This window comes from Rhineura floridana, chromosome 2 (assembly GCF_030035675.1).
Source record: "Rhineura floridana isolate rRhiFlo1 chromosome 2, rRhiFlo1.hap2, whole genome shotgun sequence".
Classification (NCBI taxonomy): domain Eukaryota; kingdom Metazoa; phylum Chordata; class Lepidosauria; order Squamata; family Rhineuridae; genus Rhineura; species Rhineura floridana.
Window position 1 is genome coordinate 138,930,992 of NC_084481.1, and position 20,020 is coordinate 138,951,011.

The 20,020-nt window shown below is 40.1% G+C and overlaps 1 protein-coding gene across 10 annotated transcripts in view; it reads right to left on the reverse strand.

Moving 5' to 3' along the window:
* Positions 1 to 1,686: 1,686 nt before the first annotated feature.
* Positions 1,687 to 20,020, reverse strand: part of PRMT3 (protein arginine methyltransferase 3) — a 91,282-nt gene continuing 72,948 nt past the window's right edge. Inside the window, exons 14-17 of one of the 10 annotated variants that reach the window (XM_061610639.1) lie at positions 15,550 to 15,600; positions 15,306 to 15,393; positions 13,244 to 13,348; positions 10,751 to 11,951 (exon numbers count right to left, since the gene is read on the reverse strand). In XM_061610639.1, coding sequence (XP_061466623.1) covers positions 11,935 to 11,951; positions 13,244 to 13,348; positions 15,306 to 15,393; positions 15,550 to 15,600 — 261 coding nt within the window. In that variant the 3' untranslated portion in view covers positions 10,751 to 11,934. The other 9 variants (XM_061610640.1, XM_061610642.1, XM_061610643.1 and 6 more) reach the window with 9 other exon arrangements.

Consider the following 20,020-nt stretch of genomic DNA (forward strand, 5'->3'; position numbering starts at 1 on the left):
CTTAGGACCAAACTACCTAAAAGAGCAACTTCCTCAGTATCAACTGTATTGGACCCTACAATGGGCAGAAGAGATCTTGGTAATGGCGCTGACCTGCATCAGGGCCTTTTTAGTGGTGGCTCCCCGCTTGTGGCATACCCTCCACACTGAAGTGCATCTGTCTCCATCACTATTGGTTTTTAGGAAAAAACAAAGAGGCAAAAAGAGTAAATTGCTAGGAATAACAAATCCAATAAATGGATCCAGAGATGTTTTGTGTGAGCAGAAAGGCACTTCTGCTTGTATAAGCAATCCTGCCTGATTACTCCACCCTGGTACAGTTGCTCAACCCATTACATGCTGTTCTAGAGCAGTGGTTCCCAACCTTTATAAGTATGGGGCCCCCTTTATAAGCTCAAAAAGTTTCACGACCCCCTCCCCCCAGGCTGGCTGCCAGAAAGGAAGGGGGAAAGCAGCCTTTCTTTGCAGCCTTGCTTCTTTTTTGCTTCACAAAAAGCTCTCTCCTCTCGTTCTGAGTAAGGGCATTGTCAGCAACGGTAGTGTGAGGAGTCTGTAGTCGGTGATAGTAATCCCCTCTTCTTCCTGGTATCTCCACCCTCAGCCTCCTTTGGCATCTGCCATGTATTTCAGAGGCAGATGCCTGCCCTTGGTGCTCCTGAAAGACACTCTGGAGCTTCAGAAAAGGCCTCCCCTCTTGTTTGGAGCAAGGGGGAAGGTGTCATCTGCAGTGGCAGTGGGAAGCAGACAGTGTCCAGGGAGTGAAAACTTTTTTAAAAAATTAATAAATACTTCATTTCTTTTCTGTTCGTGGCCCCTCTGGATTTCTTCACGGCCCCCCTGGGGGTCAAGGCTCCCAGGTTGGGAATCACTGTTCTAGAGGATCTTTCAACTCTCAGGAATGGCCTTTGTAGGGACACAGGAGACTATTTGTCTGGGGGTGGAGGAAAGGAAGCAGGAAAGTTCATTTGCATGAGGGGAATTATCCTTCTCTGAATACAATCCATAAGTGCATATTAACATAACATGGAGTTCAAACATCAATAATAAAAATAGTGGATAAAATACACTTCAGCTTTTACAAATACTACAGTGTAAGCAAGGTCTGAAATTCTGAAGGGCAATGAAGAAAATCCACAGAAGTTCAGCAGCTAACTAGAAAAATACAGGGACTGCAGGGTAGTTTGGTCACTTCATCTGTTTTCCGTAAATCTTCATTGACAGCCAGTTTCCATGCAGAACTTCAGCAGTCTAAATGCAACCCTTGGGTCTGCATCCAAGATTGAACAAGTCCAATGAAAATCCACACAAAAGAATCTTGTTGCACACACTTAAGCAACAGATTTAGTGTGAGCTTTCAGACTAGAGCACACCATGTGGTGAGCTCTAGTTCACAAAACCTTATGCCAAAATAAGTCTTAGACCTATACTTTAAAGACTGTGTATTTGCTGGAACAGATTCACACAGCAACCTCTCTGGAACAAAAGTCCTGCAACATTCCCAGTGGTGGCAAAAGTGAACCATACAAAAACTAATCCACTTCTCAGTAGTATGTTCTGTGATTAAGGTTGTTTTAAAATTCTGGGACACACAACGTAAAACATCAAGGGACACTCTCCATAAATTCATATTTATTGGTTGAGAAGTTCTACAGAGCTCAAGCTGCTTGACCATCCTAAACTGTATGGCAGGACATTTGATCATCTAAATCTGTTCCTTGATATAAGCTATCTGAATGAGTATAATGGTATGATTGTTTAGGACTGTTAACCCAATTAAGTGAAAATTTTGAACAACTATTCCTGTATAACCCATTGCAAAATACTAGGTAGCAGATGCAAATGGTCATGGGATTGTCCTGGAGTATTTGACCATTCTGAGTAACTCTTGAATATTAGCTACAGGAGTTTATCTGAAACATTATTCATGATTACCAGACCTGGTGCCTATACACAGCAAATGTTCAGTCTTCAGTGGTTATTCAAATCATTGCCTTAAATAGCTAAAGGAATCATTAAATATAAAAACAGTCGGCACAAACTGTAGTTACATCAGCTAATGACAAACCTCTTAGCTTTAATAGCCTATGTGGCTTTGCATCATTAATAAACTATTTAGTGATGTGATTAATTTGAGATCTTATTTTAAGTATTAGTACCACTTGTAAGGATTTAGCAAAAGAACCAGTCTCTTTGATAATGCACTGATTGGAAAGGGGTTGGCAAACTAAGGGACAAAGATTTTGGTTGAGAAAGCAAATTCTGTGAGTGGGACAGTTAGTGACAATTAGCCAGAAATGTATTAGTGTGCCCACTCTCGACAGAGCAAGACTTGAAAAGTATTTTGGATTTCCAGCCAATGTGCAAAGACATAGAGATTATCACCAAACTAGAATGAGTCCAGAGGATGGTGGCAAAGACAGTACGGGGACTGGAGAACAACAATGTAAGGAGCTGGGGATGTTTAGCCTAGATAAGAAATACGATAGCAATCGTCAAATATTTAAAGGGCTGACACATAGACAGACCAGATTTGTTTTCTGTTGCTCCAGAGGGTAGGGCCTGGACCAATGAGTTCAAATTTCAAGAGAAAGGGGTTTAGATTACACATCAGGAAGAATTTCCTGACGATATGATCTGTTACACAGTGGAAGAGACTGCCTCCGAAAGTAGTGTACTCTCATTCATAGGTGGACATGCAGCCTTAAAGAACTTCTACTGGGGTGTTGCAACAGTGGATTTCCTGCATTGGCAGGTGGCTGGATCAGATTACCTTTGTGGTTCTCTCCATCTCTCTGACAAGCAATTCTGTCTCTATGACAAGCAACAGTCTGGAACACAACATGATATATTGTGCATTTTATTTGTAACAGTTCATGGATTTAAGTTATGACAATCTGAATGGGTATTCAGATTTTATTCCATATGTAAAAGGGAATATAATATCAAGTGTGACAAGTTTGCAAAACAAAGAATTAACCAGACTAATTTCTTAAAGCCTGAATAGGTGACTCACTATGAAAATCAAGAGACATAATAAATGCATGGTGTCAATACAAAAAGTGTGTTTATTTTTTCAGATGTTATAGTATAAAAATACTTGAGGATAAATAATAACTTTTGCCTATCCAAGGGAAGCCTAAACTGAATTTTTTTATTAGAAGTCCCATAGGATTCCTTGCACTGTCAAGAATCTTGGCTATGTTCCTAAAACTAAGCTATCCAAGGGTGGCATTTGACTAAGTCATACTCAAGAGTAGAAATCAGTGGACTTTTAGTTATGAATAACTTGAGTCCATTATTTCAGTAGATGACTTGGACAACACACACACACCCCACAGTCTAATTCACAAACGGATCAAAAGTATTTTTAGAATATATGTTAGTAATGTACACAATAGCAGACTTGCAGCAAACTTAATTCCCTCATGGGTTCATGTACGTACGAGAAATGCTTTCCAGATTGTATGAAATGGTCTGCAGAACAGAATTATTTGATGTTTTATTGAGATGTATCTGCCTGCAAATAGCTATCAGGTACATTTTAAAAAGAATGTGTTTCAAAGCCACCTGTGGGGTAATCCTCACTGAAGACTGTATGCCTGTTTCACATTTTTAATTGAAAGCGTTACGATGAGGGAGCGTGGATCTTTTCTGTTTTTGTGGACTGTTATCTTTCCTTTCAGTTCTTCACCTACAAAACAATGCACAAATGCAGAAACTTTATTAAATTACCAAGCAGATGGTTGCATATAGTGGTACTGCGTTTGCATGCACGCTGGCACCCATTTCATTGAATGCACTTGTTATAATATGGCAAAAAGTTGTAACAATAGTGATCACCACTTGGATGACATTTCAGTTGGTTATATTTTTGCAATCTTCACCAGTACTGGGTAAAATTTATTTATTGATGAAAATTAAGCTGCTAGTATTAAAAAGAGAGCGAGCTATTCTACAAATATTGACGATAGCACTGGCACATTTTATGCAAGTATTTACTTGGCATCACGAGCTATTGCAGACTGCACAAGATGGAGAATTGCTGTGCCTGCAGCGATGAGGAAACCTTGTTTTTATAGTCAAACACATTATTTCTCTGACATGTATCCCAGAAGTCCTGATGAGCAATGAAATAAGAGATTTTATCTGACAAATGGAATGGTATTAAGAAAAACAGGGAACCTTAAAGCCTTATTCAACTAACTCAGCTAACGATTCCTTCCCCCCAATCCTCTCCCTGTGCACCCCCAGCACTGTTCCCAAATCTGCTTTGGAGGATCGAGAGAACCCTTTGAACAGCACACAGTGGAGGGGGGCAAGACTGTGCCATCATTGCAAGCATTTCTGTTTGTCTGACATAACAATATCCTTGGCGCTGCATTGAATACAATTTCCAGGCTGCAACTCTGTACTTTTTTAACTGGGAGTAAGTCCCATTCAACTTAATGGAACTAAATTCTGAATGGACATGTATAAGATCGTATAGCTGACCTATGAAATGATGGCACTAAGCATAGAGTAGCTTGAATTAAGGCACATATTGGCTTTTCCCCAAAGTGGCTTTCCTATCCACTCTTCCAAAGCAATTTCAAACCAGAAAGTACAATGTTCTCCACATTTTATGGCTCTCCCAATACAGGAAACTTAAGAGAGTGATATCTATGCCCAGGCATTGGAGGTTGTCAGCCTTGACTAATTTATCTTCGCTATTAACTTTTCTTCTAAGGGGATAGTTGTTATATTTTCTATCCCTTTTATACAACAATACCAGTCCTTGTTTCATTTTTTAAAATTGAGATTTAAAATTTGAAATATACAATGCAATAAAATAATGTATTCCAGAACTTGCATTCCAAAACATTTGGTCCATAATAAATTCAATATTTTCCTTCTCCAATCCTGCCTCATAACTCTTCTTTTAAGAGAGCAGGTAGAGAAAGGAATCTTTTGTGTCTCCTTGCATCATAGTACGTATGATTTTGCAAAATAAGCCTGAAGGTTTTGTGAATATACTCACGTACAGTTGATTACTTTGATGACATTACTATTTGTATCAACTAAAAATTGTATGAATGAATGAATCTTTGGAAAGGTGAAGCTTTACAAAAATTGCTGAAGAGAAAATGATTACAGTTACTGGGAGCTAACTTAAAAAAAACAGGACTAAAAATCAGATTATGCAGTCTGCTGCAGACGTCTCATGAGACTTCACAAAGGACAGACATATTTAAAAACCAACATGGTAGCAAAGTATAATCAGTCGTTTTGCAATTTATCACAAATTAACTAATATAGGGAACATGACATAGTTTTAATTCTGTTCACAAATGATCCAGGAACTCTTTATGAAAAGGAGATAATGTACATTTGGCATCTACTTAGCACCTTACCTTAGATACATATGTGGTTTCTACTTCTGAATTACTGGAGAAAGCCTAGATAAACCATGGTTTGAACTTAATTGTTAATATTCTAACCCCCCAAAAACATAAAAATGCACACATGCAATAGGTGGGAGCAGCCTGGGAACAGCTTGCAACTCCTTTTAAGATCTCATTCTATATTTTGACACTCATGACTTTCATGTATTAAAATATCAGCTCTTAAGTAAAGATCTTCCACTATTGGCATGTGAACAGTTCTGGAGATTGGTTTATGGGGGGAAAAGTAACAAGAAGAAAAAAAGCCCAGGTAGTACAACATGTGATTTTTCTATTGTATTTTCACAACTTTTTAGAAGAATTGCCTTTAAATCTCCAGGATTACTTTATTACAGTATTCTCTTGGGTAGCAGGCACACTTAGTACTGTCTTTTTGGAGTCTTCATGAATTCAAGAATATGAAGAACCTGACCTTTTTAGCTCTACGGAACACCATTATTTCATTTCATGGTAACTTTGAGCAGCACATTCAATAATTGCATAAATATAGAATTATATCCCTGTACTAGTTAATATTGTTGATAGGGACTTTTTGCTGAGTCATCATAAGCTTAAAAAAAGCAAGACCATATGTGCTTTTGGATGCAATGCACATCTGAACTTATTGAGCTGATGGGATTGATCTTGATCGTTGTTGTGTATGACCAGTTATGAAGTAGTGCAGAACTGAAGCCTACTTAAAAAAAAAAAAAACTCCCACCCATAAAGGAAAAAAAGTATCAGACAACTGAATGTTAGTTGAGAACTGAAGGTATATTAATTCATAAAAATGAACATGAATGCTACAAAATCTAAATAAAATAGGTTGGACAGGACCAAAGATTTCACAATCAGTTCGAGAGTATTTAAGAGATGCTATCTTAAAAAAGCAAATGTAGTGTTTAAAATTGCTTCAAATGCTCAAAGTACATCTGCCCACAAAAATATTCTATGATAGCACAGAAAACCCTAATCATATAATGTAACAACAAATATGTTTCTAAAAATATGGCCAACCAGATTTTACTGCAGAGTTGTAATTCTACCCCCTAGGGGATTTTATTGTCTTAGTTTAATTGCATAAAAATGAATTAAACTTGCTATTTAAACAGCATTGGTGATGAATACCTTGAGGCAAGCTCTAAGAGACATTTCTATAACAGCCTACTACTATTTTCAGTAAGGACAGCCCCCAGTTATTTATAGCTAAGTTAACTGCATTAAGCGACCTGGACAATCAGTTTATTTCATTGTCATGAGGCAGATCTTTGCCTTTTTCTCGCCCTAACGGGCCACGTTAAATCTTTTGCGCACAGCCATTTCTGTTGCTAAACTAAAGCAATGGCTGTGTAATCATAAAGGAGAGGAAGATCAGACCAATTAATCAATGCCATATAGATATAAAATGACTGATGTGGTTTCAACAGCTCTACTGCTCTATGTACTGCAGAGAACGCTTCCTAGGACTGAGCTGCATCACCTATGCTCAATAAGGTGCAAGCAAGGCACAAGTCATGTCATGGTTTGATCAAGACTGAATTCATTATCTTTCTACTGCAGTACTGTCACTCTTCCCTTGAAGAATGCCTAAGTTGGGTTTGCCTAATAAAAAGTACAGCAAAAAGGAACAGAACAAGAAACATGCTGTTTCTGCAGCATGCAAAACATAATGTTAACCTTTTGCCTCTCAAAAGGCAAAATGCACGATAACATTTCAGCTCATTTACGGTTGAGCTTCTTGCTTAAATTACTCACACTGACACTACATGATGCCTATGGGACAAACTGTTCATATGATAATGTGGCATTATTTACTATATTTAGCAGACATCCAATGAAGAGATTCTCTGGGTGATGTACAAGTTGATATTCAACCATTCCCAGTGCAAAAAATGGGAAGGAAAAGCTCAAACTGTAACATTTAGGATTCAATTGCAGCACATAGACAAAACAGAAAAATCATGGGATTACCATGCAAGCACAGAAAGATTACACAAATGGGGAAAATAGAGAAGCAAGACTACACCTCACTGCAGCCAACTTTAAAAGAAAGGGGAATACAGTTGGGAGATTCCATGGAATCCCCATATGCTCTTATTTATTTATTAAAGTATTTACAAGCTGCACTTTTCATACAAGTACATTAAGGCAGCTTACGACATACAAAATTAAAAACCAATAAAAACATCATTTAAAATAATAATTAATGCATCAACAAATACTACACCGGTTGGGGAAAAAATCATGTGAAAAGGCCTTTCTAAAAAGTTCAGTTTTCAAGAGACACTTGAAAGAAGGAATGGTTCCTGCCAAACCTCTATTGGCAGGGAGTTCCACAGGGCAGGGCCTGCCCTACTAAAAGCTCAGTCCCTGGTGGAGGCCAACTGAACCTCAGGGGCATGGGGAGCCACTAGAAATGCCCTATCAGAAGATATCTGTGTTGAAGATGGAACATATGGAGTCAGGAAGTCCTTAAGGCAGTTCTCTTGAGCAGAAATTACTTGTGACCTTATCAAATATTGTGCCCCGTGAAATCCAAGGGATCATGGAAACAGCCACAACATGGCAACAACAGGAAATCAGTAGTAACAGACATTAGCGGAAATGAGTGTGCAGCTTCTACAAAAATCACCAATGGAGTTTATCAGTAAAACAGAATCAAAAGAAAGAAGGCACATCCAAATACAGAGGAAAAAACCAAACTATAACCAAACGATTCTTCAAAATGTATGAGTACTTGAGAAGGAATATTAACAAAGCGGAAGGAATAAAATATCAGGTGGTAGTCATTCTCTATCGTTGTGCACCACATGCTTGATCTATTGATCCCATGAACAGAGTTCAGCTCAGGGAAAGATTGCTTCTGAAAGAACTAATGGAAGGGGAAGTTGATTTTTGCCCACTTCCCCACATCCTGCCATGCTCCTCCAAAGTCTGCTTCAGAGAGTGAAGCAACACAGGGCCTGCAGGGGGAGGCAGAAATCAGCAGAAATTGCTTTACCATAGTCTGTTAGTGGATGCCTCCATTGATCCAAATGCATGAGTTTGAAGTTCCAAGTGGGGTCAGGGCAACCACTCCATTGTTATCGCAGTTCCATTGGCCAGTGGTTTGCTTCCGAGCACAATTCAAAATGCTGGTTATGACCTATAAAGCCCTATCTTGGGTTCACGCTATCTAAAGGACCATCTCTTCCCATATGAGCCTGTTTGACCTCTAAGATGTTTGGGGGAGGCCCTTCTCTTGATCCCACCACTCTCACAGGTTCGTCTGATGGGAACACACAAGGCGGCTTTCTCAGTGGCTGCCCCAAGCCTCTGGAACTCCCTTCTGAGGAAGGTTAGGTTGGCTGCCTGCTTGCTGTTGTTCCGCCAGCAAGTGAAAACTTTTCTATTCCATCAGGCTTTGGGGGTATGACTGCACGGGCTTTTAATAGTGTGCTGTTCTACTTATCTTTATCTTTGGCTTTTTAAAATATGTTTTCAATGGTTTTAATTCTATAGATAGTTTAATTACATTTTAACAGTAACTTCTTGTATGATTTTATTTGTATTTGTTTTAATTTTTGTAAGCCACCTTGAGTCCCAGTCTTGGGAAAAAGGTGGGATATAAATGAAGAAATAATAATAGCAGGCAAGATTTTCCTTTTTTAAAAAAAAAACCCTCAGCATCAACAACAACGGAGTTATATTACATGTCCAGAGAAAATTTAGAGAATGAGAAAACACATTATGAAGTCTGGTTCAGTCAGGCATCCAGAAATAGCTCTGTGTGAGTGTGTGCATGGGTGTATGCGTGCACACATGTACACACGCACACAGAGGACAGCCAGCACCACCCAACATGGGAATCTGGCCATTCATCACTAAGTGCCTAGCCTTCATGCATCTGCTGTACAACAATGTATACACCTTCCCTTGATGTCCAAGTCTGTGAACTGTCTATTAAGTTAGCTACTTAATATAGTCCTGGGCCCAGTGCTCTTCAATATTTTTATGAACGACTTGGATGAGGAGGTACAGAGCATGCTTATCAAATTTGCAGATGATACAAAATTAGGGGGCATAGCTAATACCATGGAAGACAGAAACAAAATTCAAAGGGACCTTGATAGGCTGGAGCATTGGGATGAAAACAACAGAATGAAATTCAACAGGGATAAATACAAAGTTCTACACTTAGGAAAAAGAAACCAAATGCACAGTTATAAGATGGGGGATACTTGGCTCAGCAGTACGACATGTGAGAAGGATCTTGGAATTGTCGTTGATCACAAGCTGAATATGAGCCAACAGTGTGATGTGGCTGCAAAAAAGGCAAATGCTATATTAGGCTGCATTAACAGAAGTACAGTTTCCAAATCGCGTGAAGTATCAGTTCCCCTCTATTCAGCACTGGTTAGGCCTCATCTTGAATACTGCTTCCAGTTCTGGTCTCCGCACTCCAAGAAGGATGCAGACAAACTGGAACAGGTTCAGAGGAGGGCAACAAGGATGATCAGGGGACTGGAAACAAAGCCCTATGAGAAGAGACTGAAAGAACTGGGCATGTTTAGCCTGGAGAAGAGAAGACTGAGGGGAGATATGATAGCACTCTTCAAGTACATGAAAGGTTGTCATATAGAGGAGGGCTGGGATCTCTTCTTGATCGTCCCGGAGTGCAGGACATGGAATAATGGCCTCAAGCTGTAGGAAGCCAGATTTTGACTGGATATCAGGAAAAACTTCCTAACTTTTAGAGCCATATGACAATGGAATCAATTACCTAGAGAGGTAATAGGCTCTCCAACACTGGAGGCATTCAAGAGGCAGCTGGACAGCCATCTGTCGGGAATGCTTTGATTTGGATTCCTGCATTGAGCAGGGGGTTGGACTTGATGGCCTTAGAGGCCCCTTCCAACTCTACTATTCTATGATTTTATGGATTGTTTCTGCTTTCCGATTCTGAATATCAGATTAAAAACTGTCAATTTCTAAACATATTTATTAAAATAAACCAAAACTTAGAAACAATGGCTAACAAATTGGCAAGAAGAATGTCAAGAACGACACTTGTAGCAGTCGCCCAATCTCTGTACTTGTGACAGAATAAATCCTACTACATATACATTATTTTTAAAATGTACACCGTAGACATGTATTTTTTCTAACAGAGAAAATTAAACTACCAAGTATGAACTGGTCCTCAGAAAAGTATTTTCCTTTTTGTTGGTTGCACTGTTCTGTGGCGTACAACCTTTTAAACTGCTGTGGAAAACAAACATTTTATTTTCACTGCAAGGCATTATCAAGAACATAAAATGAAACCATGTGCCATTTTATTCATCATCAGCGCTTTATTTGCTTTTAGCCATAGGCCATTGCACAGCATACAACAAACAATTTAAAACCATGCAACCATTAAAACCATGCAACTTAAAATTTGCAATCATTACAAGGTTGTGGGCATTTTGCTTTTACGTAATTTGCTCTTAGCTTTTTTGCAGCTAGGGCAAAGTTGGCCACCGCAACTGTTACCTGGTTGTACTTATCGGCCAGGAGCTCGGCTACTAGGATGTCGCAAGGTAACCCCCCTTTAAGGTTGATCAGAGGTGCTAGGAATTTGTGTCTAGGGTTCCTATACAGGGGACAAAAGAGCATGTAGTGCACTAGATCTTCAGGCACCTTACAGCCACGAACACAAATTCGCTCCTCTATCGGAATACCCCGATACCTACATTCAAGGTAAGCTGTAGGCATTGTTTGAAATCTGATTTCTGTGAAAGCTCTATGCAAAGGGGCACTTGTTAGGGAGACGAAGTAGGGCGGGACAGAATGATTGGGTTTCAGCAAGGGAAACCAAGCTGAAAAAGGTGCCACCCTTATTGCTAATGGGTTTTGTTTTGTGTGGGGTTTTTTGGTTCAAGATAATGCCTTCCCCTCCTTTGGAGTTAAGGCAGAGCAAATCTTTAAAAAAGATTTTAAGGAAGGTTATATTTAACATTTGATTGTTATCTAAGTCTGGCAAGCCAGAAATATTCTCTAGCACATCCTTTCTATTTTGAAAATAAACAAACCAACCATTTAAGAGCTGGAGGAAAACAAGGCAATGTATTCCCAATTTGTGGTAGACTTTAGAGCTGAAGACAATTCTTGCATAAAAACACCACTGAGCGTTCAGGAACTAGCCATGTGAAATTTGTGAGGCATGTCTATGTCAGTCAAGAATGTACTCCTAAAAGTGGCCTTCAAAGTGGATAGTTTTCCCTGACCATAATATATCAAGATGGCTTTTTCTTCTGTCATTTAGCAATGCAGCAAGGTATTACGAACAAATGGAGTATAGTGACAGCATTCTGTTGTACCTCACTCTGAATTGCTGTCACATTTCGGAACATCACTCATTCATATCAAGTTACTTCCAGTCTAGTTAGAAAAATCTTACTTTTGCAATATACAGCCCAAATCATGACTGCTTAGATGGAGTTCAATGGACTGACTTCTTAGTATGTGACTCCAGCCTCTAAAAGCACTCACTTCACGGCAAGTAATTCACTGTAGTGGTATAATAGATACTTTTCTGGTCAAAACATTTTAAAAAAAAATTAGGTCTCAGTGCTGTGCAAGAGACATCTCTTAATTTTTTTGGAAAAAGCAGAAAACATAATACATAATATACAATATATGTCTATGAACAAATATAATAAATAACAATGAGAGGATATTATTAATTTAAGCAGGCAGTTCATAACAATGAGGAACCATTAGTATTTCAAAAAATGGATGGAGACACAATTTTTCTATAAATCATGGATGAAGAACCTGTGGTCGTCCAAACGTTTCTGGACTACAACTGCCATCAGCCAGGGCCAGCACCAGGGATGACTGGGCCCTTGGGCACCAGCCCGCCCTGAGCCCGTGGTACCATAGCCAAACACCCCCCCATACAGGAGGCATGGGGCTAACCCTATCGCAGAGAGGGAGCTCTCAGGCAGCCCCCCAATATAGAGAAGTGTGGGCTTCAATAAGCCTGCATGCAAGCCCCACCTACCTTTCCCATCGTATGAAAGACGTGTGCGTAGCTCACATGTCAACCATCACCCAAGATGGCAGTAGGGTGATGGCAGGGCACATGGCATTCACACTGATGGAGAGGCAGCGGTGTGTGGGCGGGCTTATTGAAGCCCATGCTGTCTGTATTGGGGACACGTCTAGGAGCTCCCTCTCTGCGATCTGTGGCAGGGTTGGGTTGTAGGACCTGATTCTGCCACGGATTACAGAATGGGAGTGCCACCCTCCCACTCTAATGAGGGACCCTTCAGGGGCCCTCAGCCAGGGCCCAACCTGGCTAACCTCTGGCACCAGCCCTGGCCATCAGCTCTAGCCAGCACGGCCAGTGGTTAGGGATGATGCAAGCTGTTAGTCAAACAACATCTGGAGGGCCACAGCTTCCTCACACCTGCTATACATTTACTAGAGGACCACAGTTAATTTTGTGGAGAGAACAACCTCCCAAATTCTTCTAATCCATTATATGATTCTGAGAGCTTCCACAGATTTCCAGTGGAATGCAATGCCTATCCTTTCAACTATTAATGAATTCAGGACTACTACCAGTCTACTGGTTCTACTACTTCTTTTACATGGTTTTGTAATGCTGTTTTTAAATTAAAAGGTAAGTGATACCCTGTCATCCATTGAATCTTTAACACATCCCTCCAGAATTTTTGAATATGTGAGTATGACCATAAAAATGAAATCAGAGAATCTGAACTTTATTTTTCATGAATGATTTTAACATAGGTTAAGAACTAAAGGTATGCAATTTTGGTGTCTAGTTGTGAGACCTGTAAATAGATGACTGGATCCGGCAGTTCTTCTCTGTGAATGGAAGGAGTCTTTTGTTCCCAGGAGGCCTCCTTCCTTGAACGGAAATGGCTTTGATCCAGTATCTTTCACAAGCAAAAGGGGAAGGAGACTTTTTTTGACTATTCCTTATTTGCTCTATAGCCCCTCACACCACCTCCCACACTGAACTAAAAGGTCCCCCAGCTCTCTGGCACAGATTTGGGGATTGCAGGGTGTCTGGAGGCTTATAATAGTCTTCCTCCCACTTCTGTTTATTGGGGCAAAGAACTCCGTACCCCTCACTGATTTCTGGATTCAACTACAAACAGCAGGTCAGAGCAGAACAGGCAGGAGGATCCTCCTCCATGTTGCCTAGGAGGTATTAAAAATATCAATTGGTGGGGTGATCTTTCTGCAAAGTACAATTGGAGAGGCAAGGGTTAACCATAAGATCAGCACGGCCACCCCACCCGGCATAATTTGGTTTGAAACAAGCAGGGTTTTTTTAAGCCTAACTGTTTGGGTGGGCGGGGGGAGAGAAGAAGAGAGTATACATATGCATGCACACACTTGTCTCAGCCACGACCATTACTGGTATGCTGGCTCCCAGGAGGCTTGGGAGCTCTCGGGCTGAAAAACATTCTCCACCCTTGCTGTAGACCTTGGATACTACTTTTAACAGAGATTAAGCTGGTGAAAGTGCCTTTTCTACTGCACCGCTGTAGACGCTTTCCCAAGGAATCATATGTTGAAAAGCTAGCATTTTTATAATAACTACAGGAATGTATGAAGGGTTAAGAAAAGCAGTTCTGATGGAGAGCAAGCTATGTACGAATTCTGTAACATATGGAAAGGAAATACTGATAGCCAGATTTACTGTGATCACTGGTACAGAAAGATCATGCACTTATTAAGTACATATGCTTAGGTCTAAGATTGTTCTTTAAGTCACTGGACCTTAGTTAACAGAGTTCTTATAGGAGATTAGACACCTATTTTCTTAATGTTATGTGTGTTCTGACAAATGCCACTGCACATTTATTAATGTAGATCTAGCAAAAAAAATCAGCTAAAATGATCTATGAAAAATGCAAGTTAGGAGCCTAGAAGCACTCCATCAAACTCTTAACACATACATTTCTTTGAAGTTGAAACATCGGGCAAAGGTGTTTCATGTATAAATACATGAACATGCATCTTCCTAGACTGTATAACTTAGGTTGGTATATTTCAGGAGCCCAAGACATTACACCCACAGAGAATCTTAGGTTAGATCAAGAATAGCCAACATAGTGCCCTCCAGATGTTGTTGAACTCTCAGCTCCCATCAGCATAGCCAATGGTCTGGGATCATTGGGTGGTAGTCCAGCAACATCTGGAGGGCACCCCTGGGTTACATGGAGGTCCAAAGCAACTAATGCCTGCTTTATATGTTACAGATTAAGAGGCTACAATAGCTCTACTAACTTGTTCTCCATGCATAACGTGCGGTTGTGCTATTGGCATTGGAGCAGTCCACATATGAACACCTGCTTCTATGTTGGCTTTTCTGACAGACAACCAGTTGTCCAGGGGTATGACCAGTACTCAGGGAGCAAATAAAGTATGCAAATCTTTCTTGGGCTCTTACCACTTCAGGCTGGATGACAGGGGTTGGAGTTTTGAATGTTTTCATGTAAAAACAAAACAGAACACAAACACCCTGCATGTAAAAAACTAGTACATGTGGGAGAAATATTTTATAGTCTAGTTCTCTTTCTTTTGTCACAGTTGTCTACTTGCACAGATTTTTAAAAAAATCACATATACTATGGAAGAGCATTCAAAATGCAATCCTGCATTTAGCATAGCCCTTGTCAGGCTCACCGCACTATTTTGGTGAACTAAAAAAGCAAGAGATTTTACACATAGTCCAGTCTAAGGCAGAACGGAAAGTAGTCTTGTGGGATATGCAGGAAATTTCCAAGTATTTACTTTCAGCTTTTGTAAATAAGATTGAAATGATATCAAGTAGAATCTAGTATTATGGAAATGCTATATATCTAGAAAAAAATATGGTACCTTCTTCAACAGAAATTGGGTTCTCCAGAAAAAATGCTGCTTGTTTCCAGTGTGTTTTGGTACAACAGGGACTTGTTGAGAACAATACCTGCAGTAACATAGTTCAAAAATCTCTGATGAAGTACAAGACTTACATTTATTAAATGCTTGCAAAAGCAAAATAGGCTTATTCCCAAACACCTTAAGGCAAAAAGCTGTCAAAATGTAACATATATCTTAAAATTAATTTTGAATGTGTACTCACTGGTGTGTTGCAATTCTTTTCAAAATATATATCAAAATATCCAGCAATTGCCTGAAATTTAGAAACAAACATAACATTTAGCAATCTTTACAGTCATTATCCTTAATTCTTTAAATGTTTGTTGATATTATCAATATAAATATTGAAAATAATCTTTTGATTAACACAACATTCTTGCTTGAGCATGGAAATTCAAAACAAACTAAAAAGTCATTTGCCAGTCAGCAAATATGGCTCCTTTACATTTTAAGATAAAAGAATACAAAGGTTAAAGCTGAGGGTGTGTGTCTTTATTCAGTTGAGGTTTGTCCTTCCATTTCCGTTACCATCACAGAAGTGATATCCTATTGTTTCAGGGGTATGAATAATGGAGAGCTAAAGCTAATAAACTGCTCAGAATCCAGGACTACCCGTGGTAACAATTTGTTCAAAGGATGCATTCATTTGTCCTGTTACTTTAAGAGTCCTTACCTCTGATGCACTGAACTATGTTGAAGAAAATGCAACAGATCATCTTAGGAATGTTGAGATCACCTGCTGGATCAGGCCAACAGCTCATCTACCCAGCATCCTGTTCTCACAGCCTGCAAGCGGAACCTGAGTGCAATAGCACTTGCCCTACCTGCAATCCCAGCAACTGCTATTCAGAGGCATACTGCTCTGACCGTGGAGACAGAATATTGCTACTGTTGCTAGTAGTCACTAATAGCCTTATCCTCCATTAACTTGTCTCATCCTCTTTTAAAGCCATCTCACTATCTCTTGTGGGAGCGAACTCCACTATTTTTTGCTACATGTCTAAACCACAAACCTCTAAGATGTTAAATGTTATATTTAACTGAAGACTAGCTGAGACCGTTATCTTAACTGCGAGAACAGCAAAAGGCTGCCTGCATAATGCTGCACTCACAAAGCCTAATGATGTTCTCATAGTCCCATCCCAGCAAATAAGCAATGCAGACACAAACTCTGTGAAGTCTCTCAAATAAGCAACCATAGGTTGTTGGATTCAGGGTTCTTTTCTATTTTGGCTGGCTTGTCTGCTGCTGACTGATGCAATTTTCAAATACAAATCGATTTCTGCATGTGGGCAGCATTATCTGGATTGCATTCTCTGTACAAGAACATGAATGAAAGACTACCTGTGAAGGCAATGTGTGAACTTTCCTTCCAATGAAACATCACTTGTGTTTTCTTCAGCAATGGAAAAAAATTAAATTGTAATCTGTATTGATAAGCACCAAACAGTGGCAAGTTCTTTAAAGAATAGCTTGAGAAATGAATACAAGAAACAACTATTCTATCCTTCAGCCATGCAATTCTACCACTACCCAAACTATTTATTTATTTATAATATTTGTATACTGCTATTCATTAAAAAATCAAAGCTTACAACAATCATATATATATGCAATAAAAACCATGTAAACATTTCAAATCAGAGATAAAATCAACTATCATAGAAAAAAAGTCAATTGCCTATATAAGTTTGGCAGCATAGAAATGTTTTTGACAAATGTTTAAATGTTAAAACAGAAGGCTCCTGCTAAATCTCTATCGGCAGAGCATCCCACAGGACTGTGCTGATGACACTGAAGGTTTGACTTCTTGCTGCTGTCAAATGAGCCTTGCCAACTCAAGGAGCTGGGATATAAGAGTTCAGGAGGTCCCCAAGGTATCCTAGTCCTAAATTGTTCAGGGCTTTGTAAATTAATACAAGGTCTCTGAACCTGGCTCACTAGCAGATGGACAGCCAGTGCAGATATTTTAACAATGGTGTCACATGTTGTTGGCCATGTACCCCCATCAGCAGTCTGGCTGCTGCATTTTGTACCATCTGAAGCATCTGAACCAGGCCCAAAGGCAGCCTCACATAGAGGGTGTGGCAGTAATCCAGCATTGGTTTCAGGGCACAAGGAGACACCTACTATAAAGAATGCAACAACCCGGACTTTAGATTCTCCATGCCTTTCACCAATTCTTTATCTCACCTATCAGAACACTAAATCCCCGAGGCAGCAACTGGAGTGCTTCTATATTCCACAGGCTGGATCCAGAGTGTTCCTCCCATGAAGTGAAAGGGATCCAGATTCAGTGGGGCCTCCCACAGGAGAAAGGGGAGGGAGACAATTTTCATTGATTTCCCCTTCTCCTTTCAACCTCTCACCTCTCACACTTTTGTGTCAGGTTCCCCAGCCCTGCAGAGCAACTTTTCAGGCAACTGCAGAGGGAAGGAGGAATAAAGTCTCCCCACCCCTTTCTCCATCCAGCAGGAGCTTCCCAAGAGTGGAGAAATAATGAATAAGCAAGTTATGCTTTTTAGCTGTTTGTGTTTCTTTTTTCATCGACCCAAGAAATGGAACAAATACATTCCCCTCCTCTGCATATAATAATATAGGAAGCTGCCTTATATTGTTTCAGATCATTGGTCCATCTAGCTCAGTACTGTCTACTCAGACTGGCAGTGGCTCTCCAGGGTTTCAGGCAGGGATTTCTCCCAGACCTATCTAAAGTTGCCAGCGATTGAATCTGGGATCTTCTGCATGCCAAAGCAGATGCTCTACCATTGAGCTATGGCCCTTTCCCCACATACTTTTCTCTGGAACAGTTAGCAGCAGTATGCCTTAGCCACCACTAATGTAGATCAGAATTAACTGGCATACTTTAACATAAGCAGCATTAATACGTGAATATAGTTTACATTGAGCCTTGAACAGTTGTTGTTAGAGCAGTTAATGGCTTAGCAATTCTCAGTTCTCTTTTACTAAAGACATTGACAAAAGCTTAAAGATTAATATCTCTGCAAATTGGACAGTCTTTTCTGCTGTCCCACACTATAATATTTAAACACTACTCATAGGAGATATAGATGCACAATACCCTTTATAGTCAGTCTTCAAACGCATTGTCACTCCCCCCCCCCAATTCTGGACATCACATCCTCACATCAGGATTTCCATCAAAAGAAATAAATACATCTGCTCAATGTTTGTGGTTTTTTATTTAAATAACTTATACTTTTCACTGTGTCTCAAGAGACAGACACACACTCAATACAACTTACCCTGTTTGTCAAATATAACAGAGCAATGCTGCTAAACACAGAATTAAAATAGGGAACAGAGAAAGGAAGTAAAAACATCAGCAGCCCACAAAGTTAAAAGCCTGGTAAAATAAAGACCTTCTTCATGAGGCAGCCACCAGGCCTCCCTAGGGAGAGGGTTCGACAGTCTGGACACAACCATAAAGGCCATGGCTCTCTTGGTATCTCAGCTCAATGACACAGCACAGCCCCCCTCCCCCCAGAGATCTTAACACACAGGTGGGTTCACATGCGAGGGGCAGTTTTTAAGGTACCCTGGTCCTAAGCCATTCAGGGCTTTAAAAGATGATAATCAGAACACTGAATTGATGTTGTAAAAAGACCAGAAGCCAATGGAGCTGTTGCAACAGTGGAATCACATAACCCCTACAGCTAGCTCCAATCAACATCCTAAACTGCTGCATTCTGGATGAAAATTTCCAAACACTCTTCAAAAGACAAGCACACGTAGAGGACATTACAGCAGTCTAATCTTGATTTAATTATGACACGTGTCACCATAGACAAATATACAATTGATTCTGTGGCCATTTAATGTCATTACACCTTCTGGACTAAATCTTTTCCAAGTTCAATAGTACTTTTTTCTACACTAAAGTTTTCTGAGCTAAGTGATGGTCCAGTTTGCATAGGCCAGTTTCCCACAGTGCCCTGCACTGAATTTTTGGAAACTGTCTGCAGGTTTTATGCAAGTAACCACCTATAGAATTATGTAGCGTGATGTCCACTTGATTGCACAACAGAAATATGCTTGCTCAACAGAACTTCTGCTTTCTCTTCTCACCCCTCCAGCTCCCTGCACACCTCAAAATCTGTTCTGGATGTTCCCCAAACCTCCAAAGCAGCTTTTTGGGGTGCGCAGAGAGCTGCATGAGATAAGGTGAAGGTGAAGCCTCATTGCATGAGTGAATGGCCGCTTTCACTATGTCAGGTCTTTCCCTTTCACAATATTTGTCTATGGCCAAACAATGTATATTCAATTCACTACAGCTCCAAACCTATACACACAGAAGCCCAGTTCACACACAATACTACACCGACTTCCCCAACCTTGTATTGCAAAACGTCTGGAGAGCACAACTCCTACCAGCCCCAGTCATCTGAACTTGACAAACTGTGGTTAATTTAAACTATGGTTTGGCAAAATATACTAACTTCAAGAACCTTATTTGTTTCACTAAACCATAGTTACCTTGAAAAATGAAATGGAAATGCCTTCAAGTCGATCCCGACTTATGGCGACCCTATGAATAGGTTTTTCATGGTAAGCGGTATTCAGAGGTGGTTTACCATTGCCTCTCCCTGAGGCTGAGAGGCAGTGACTGGCCCAAGGTCACCCAGTGAGCTTCATCGCTGTGTGGGGATTTG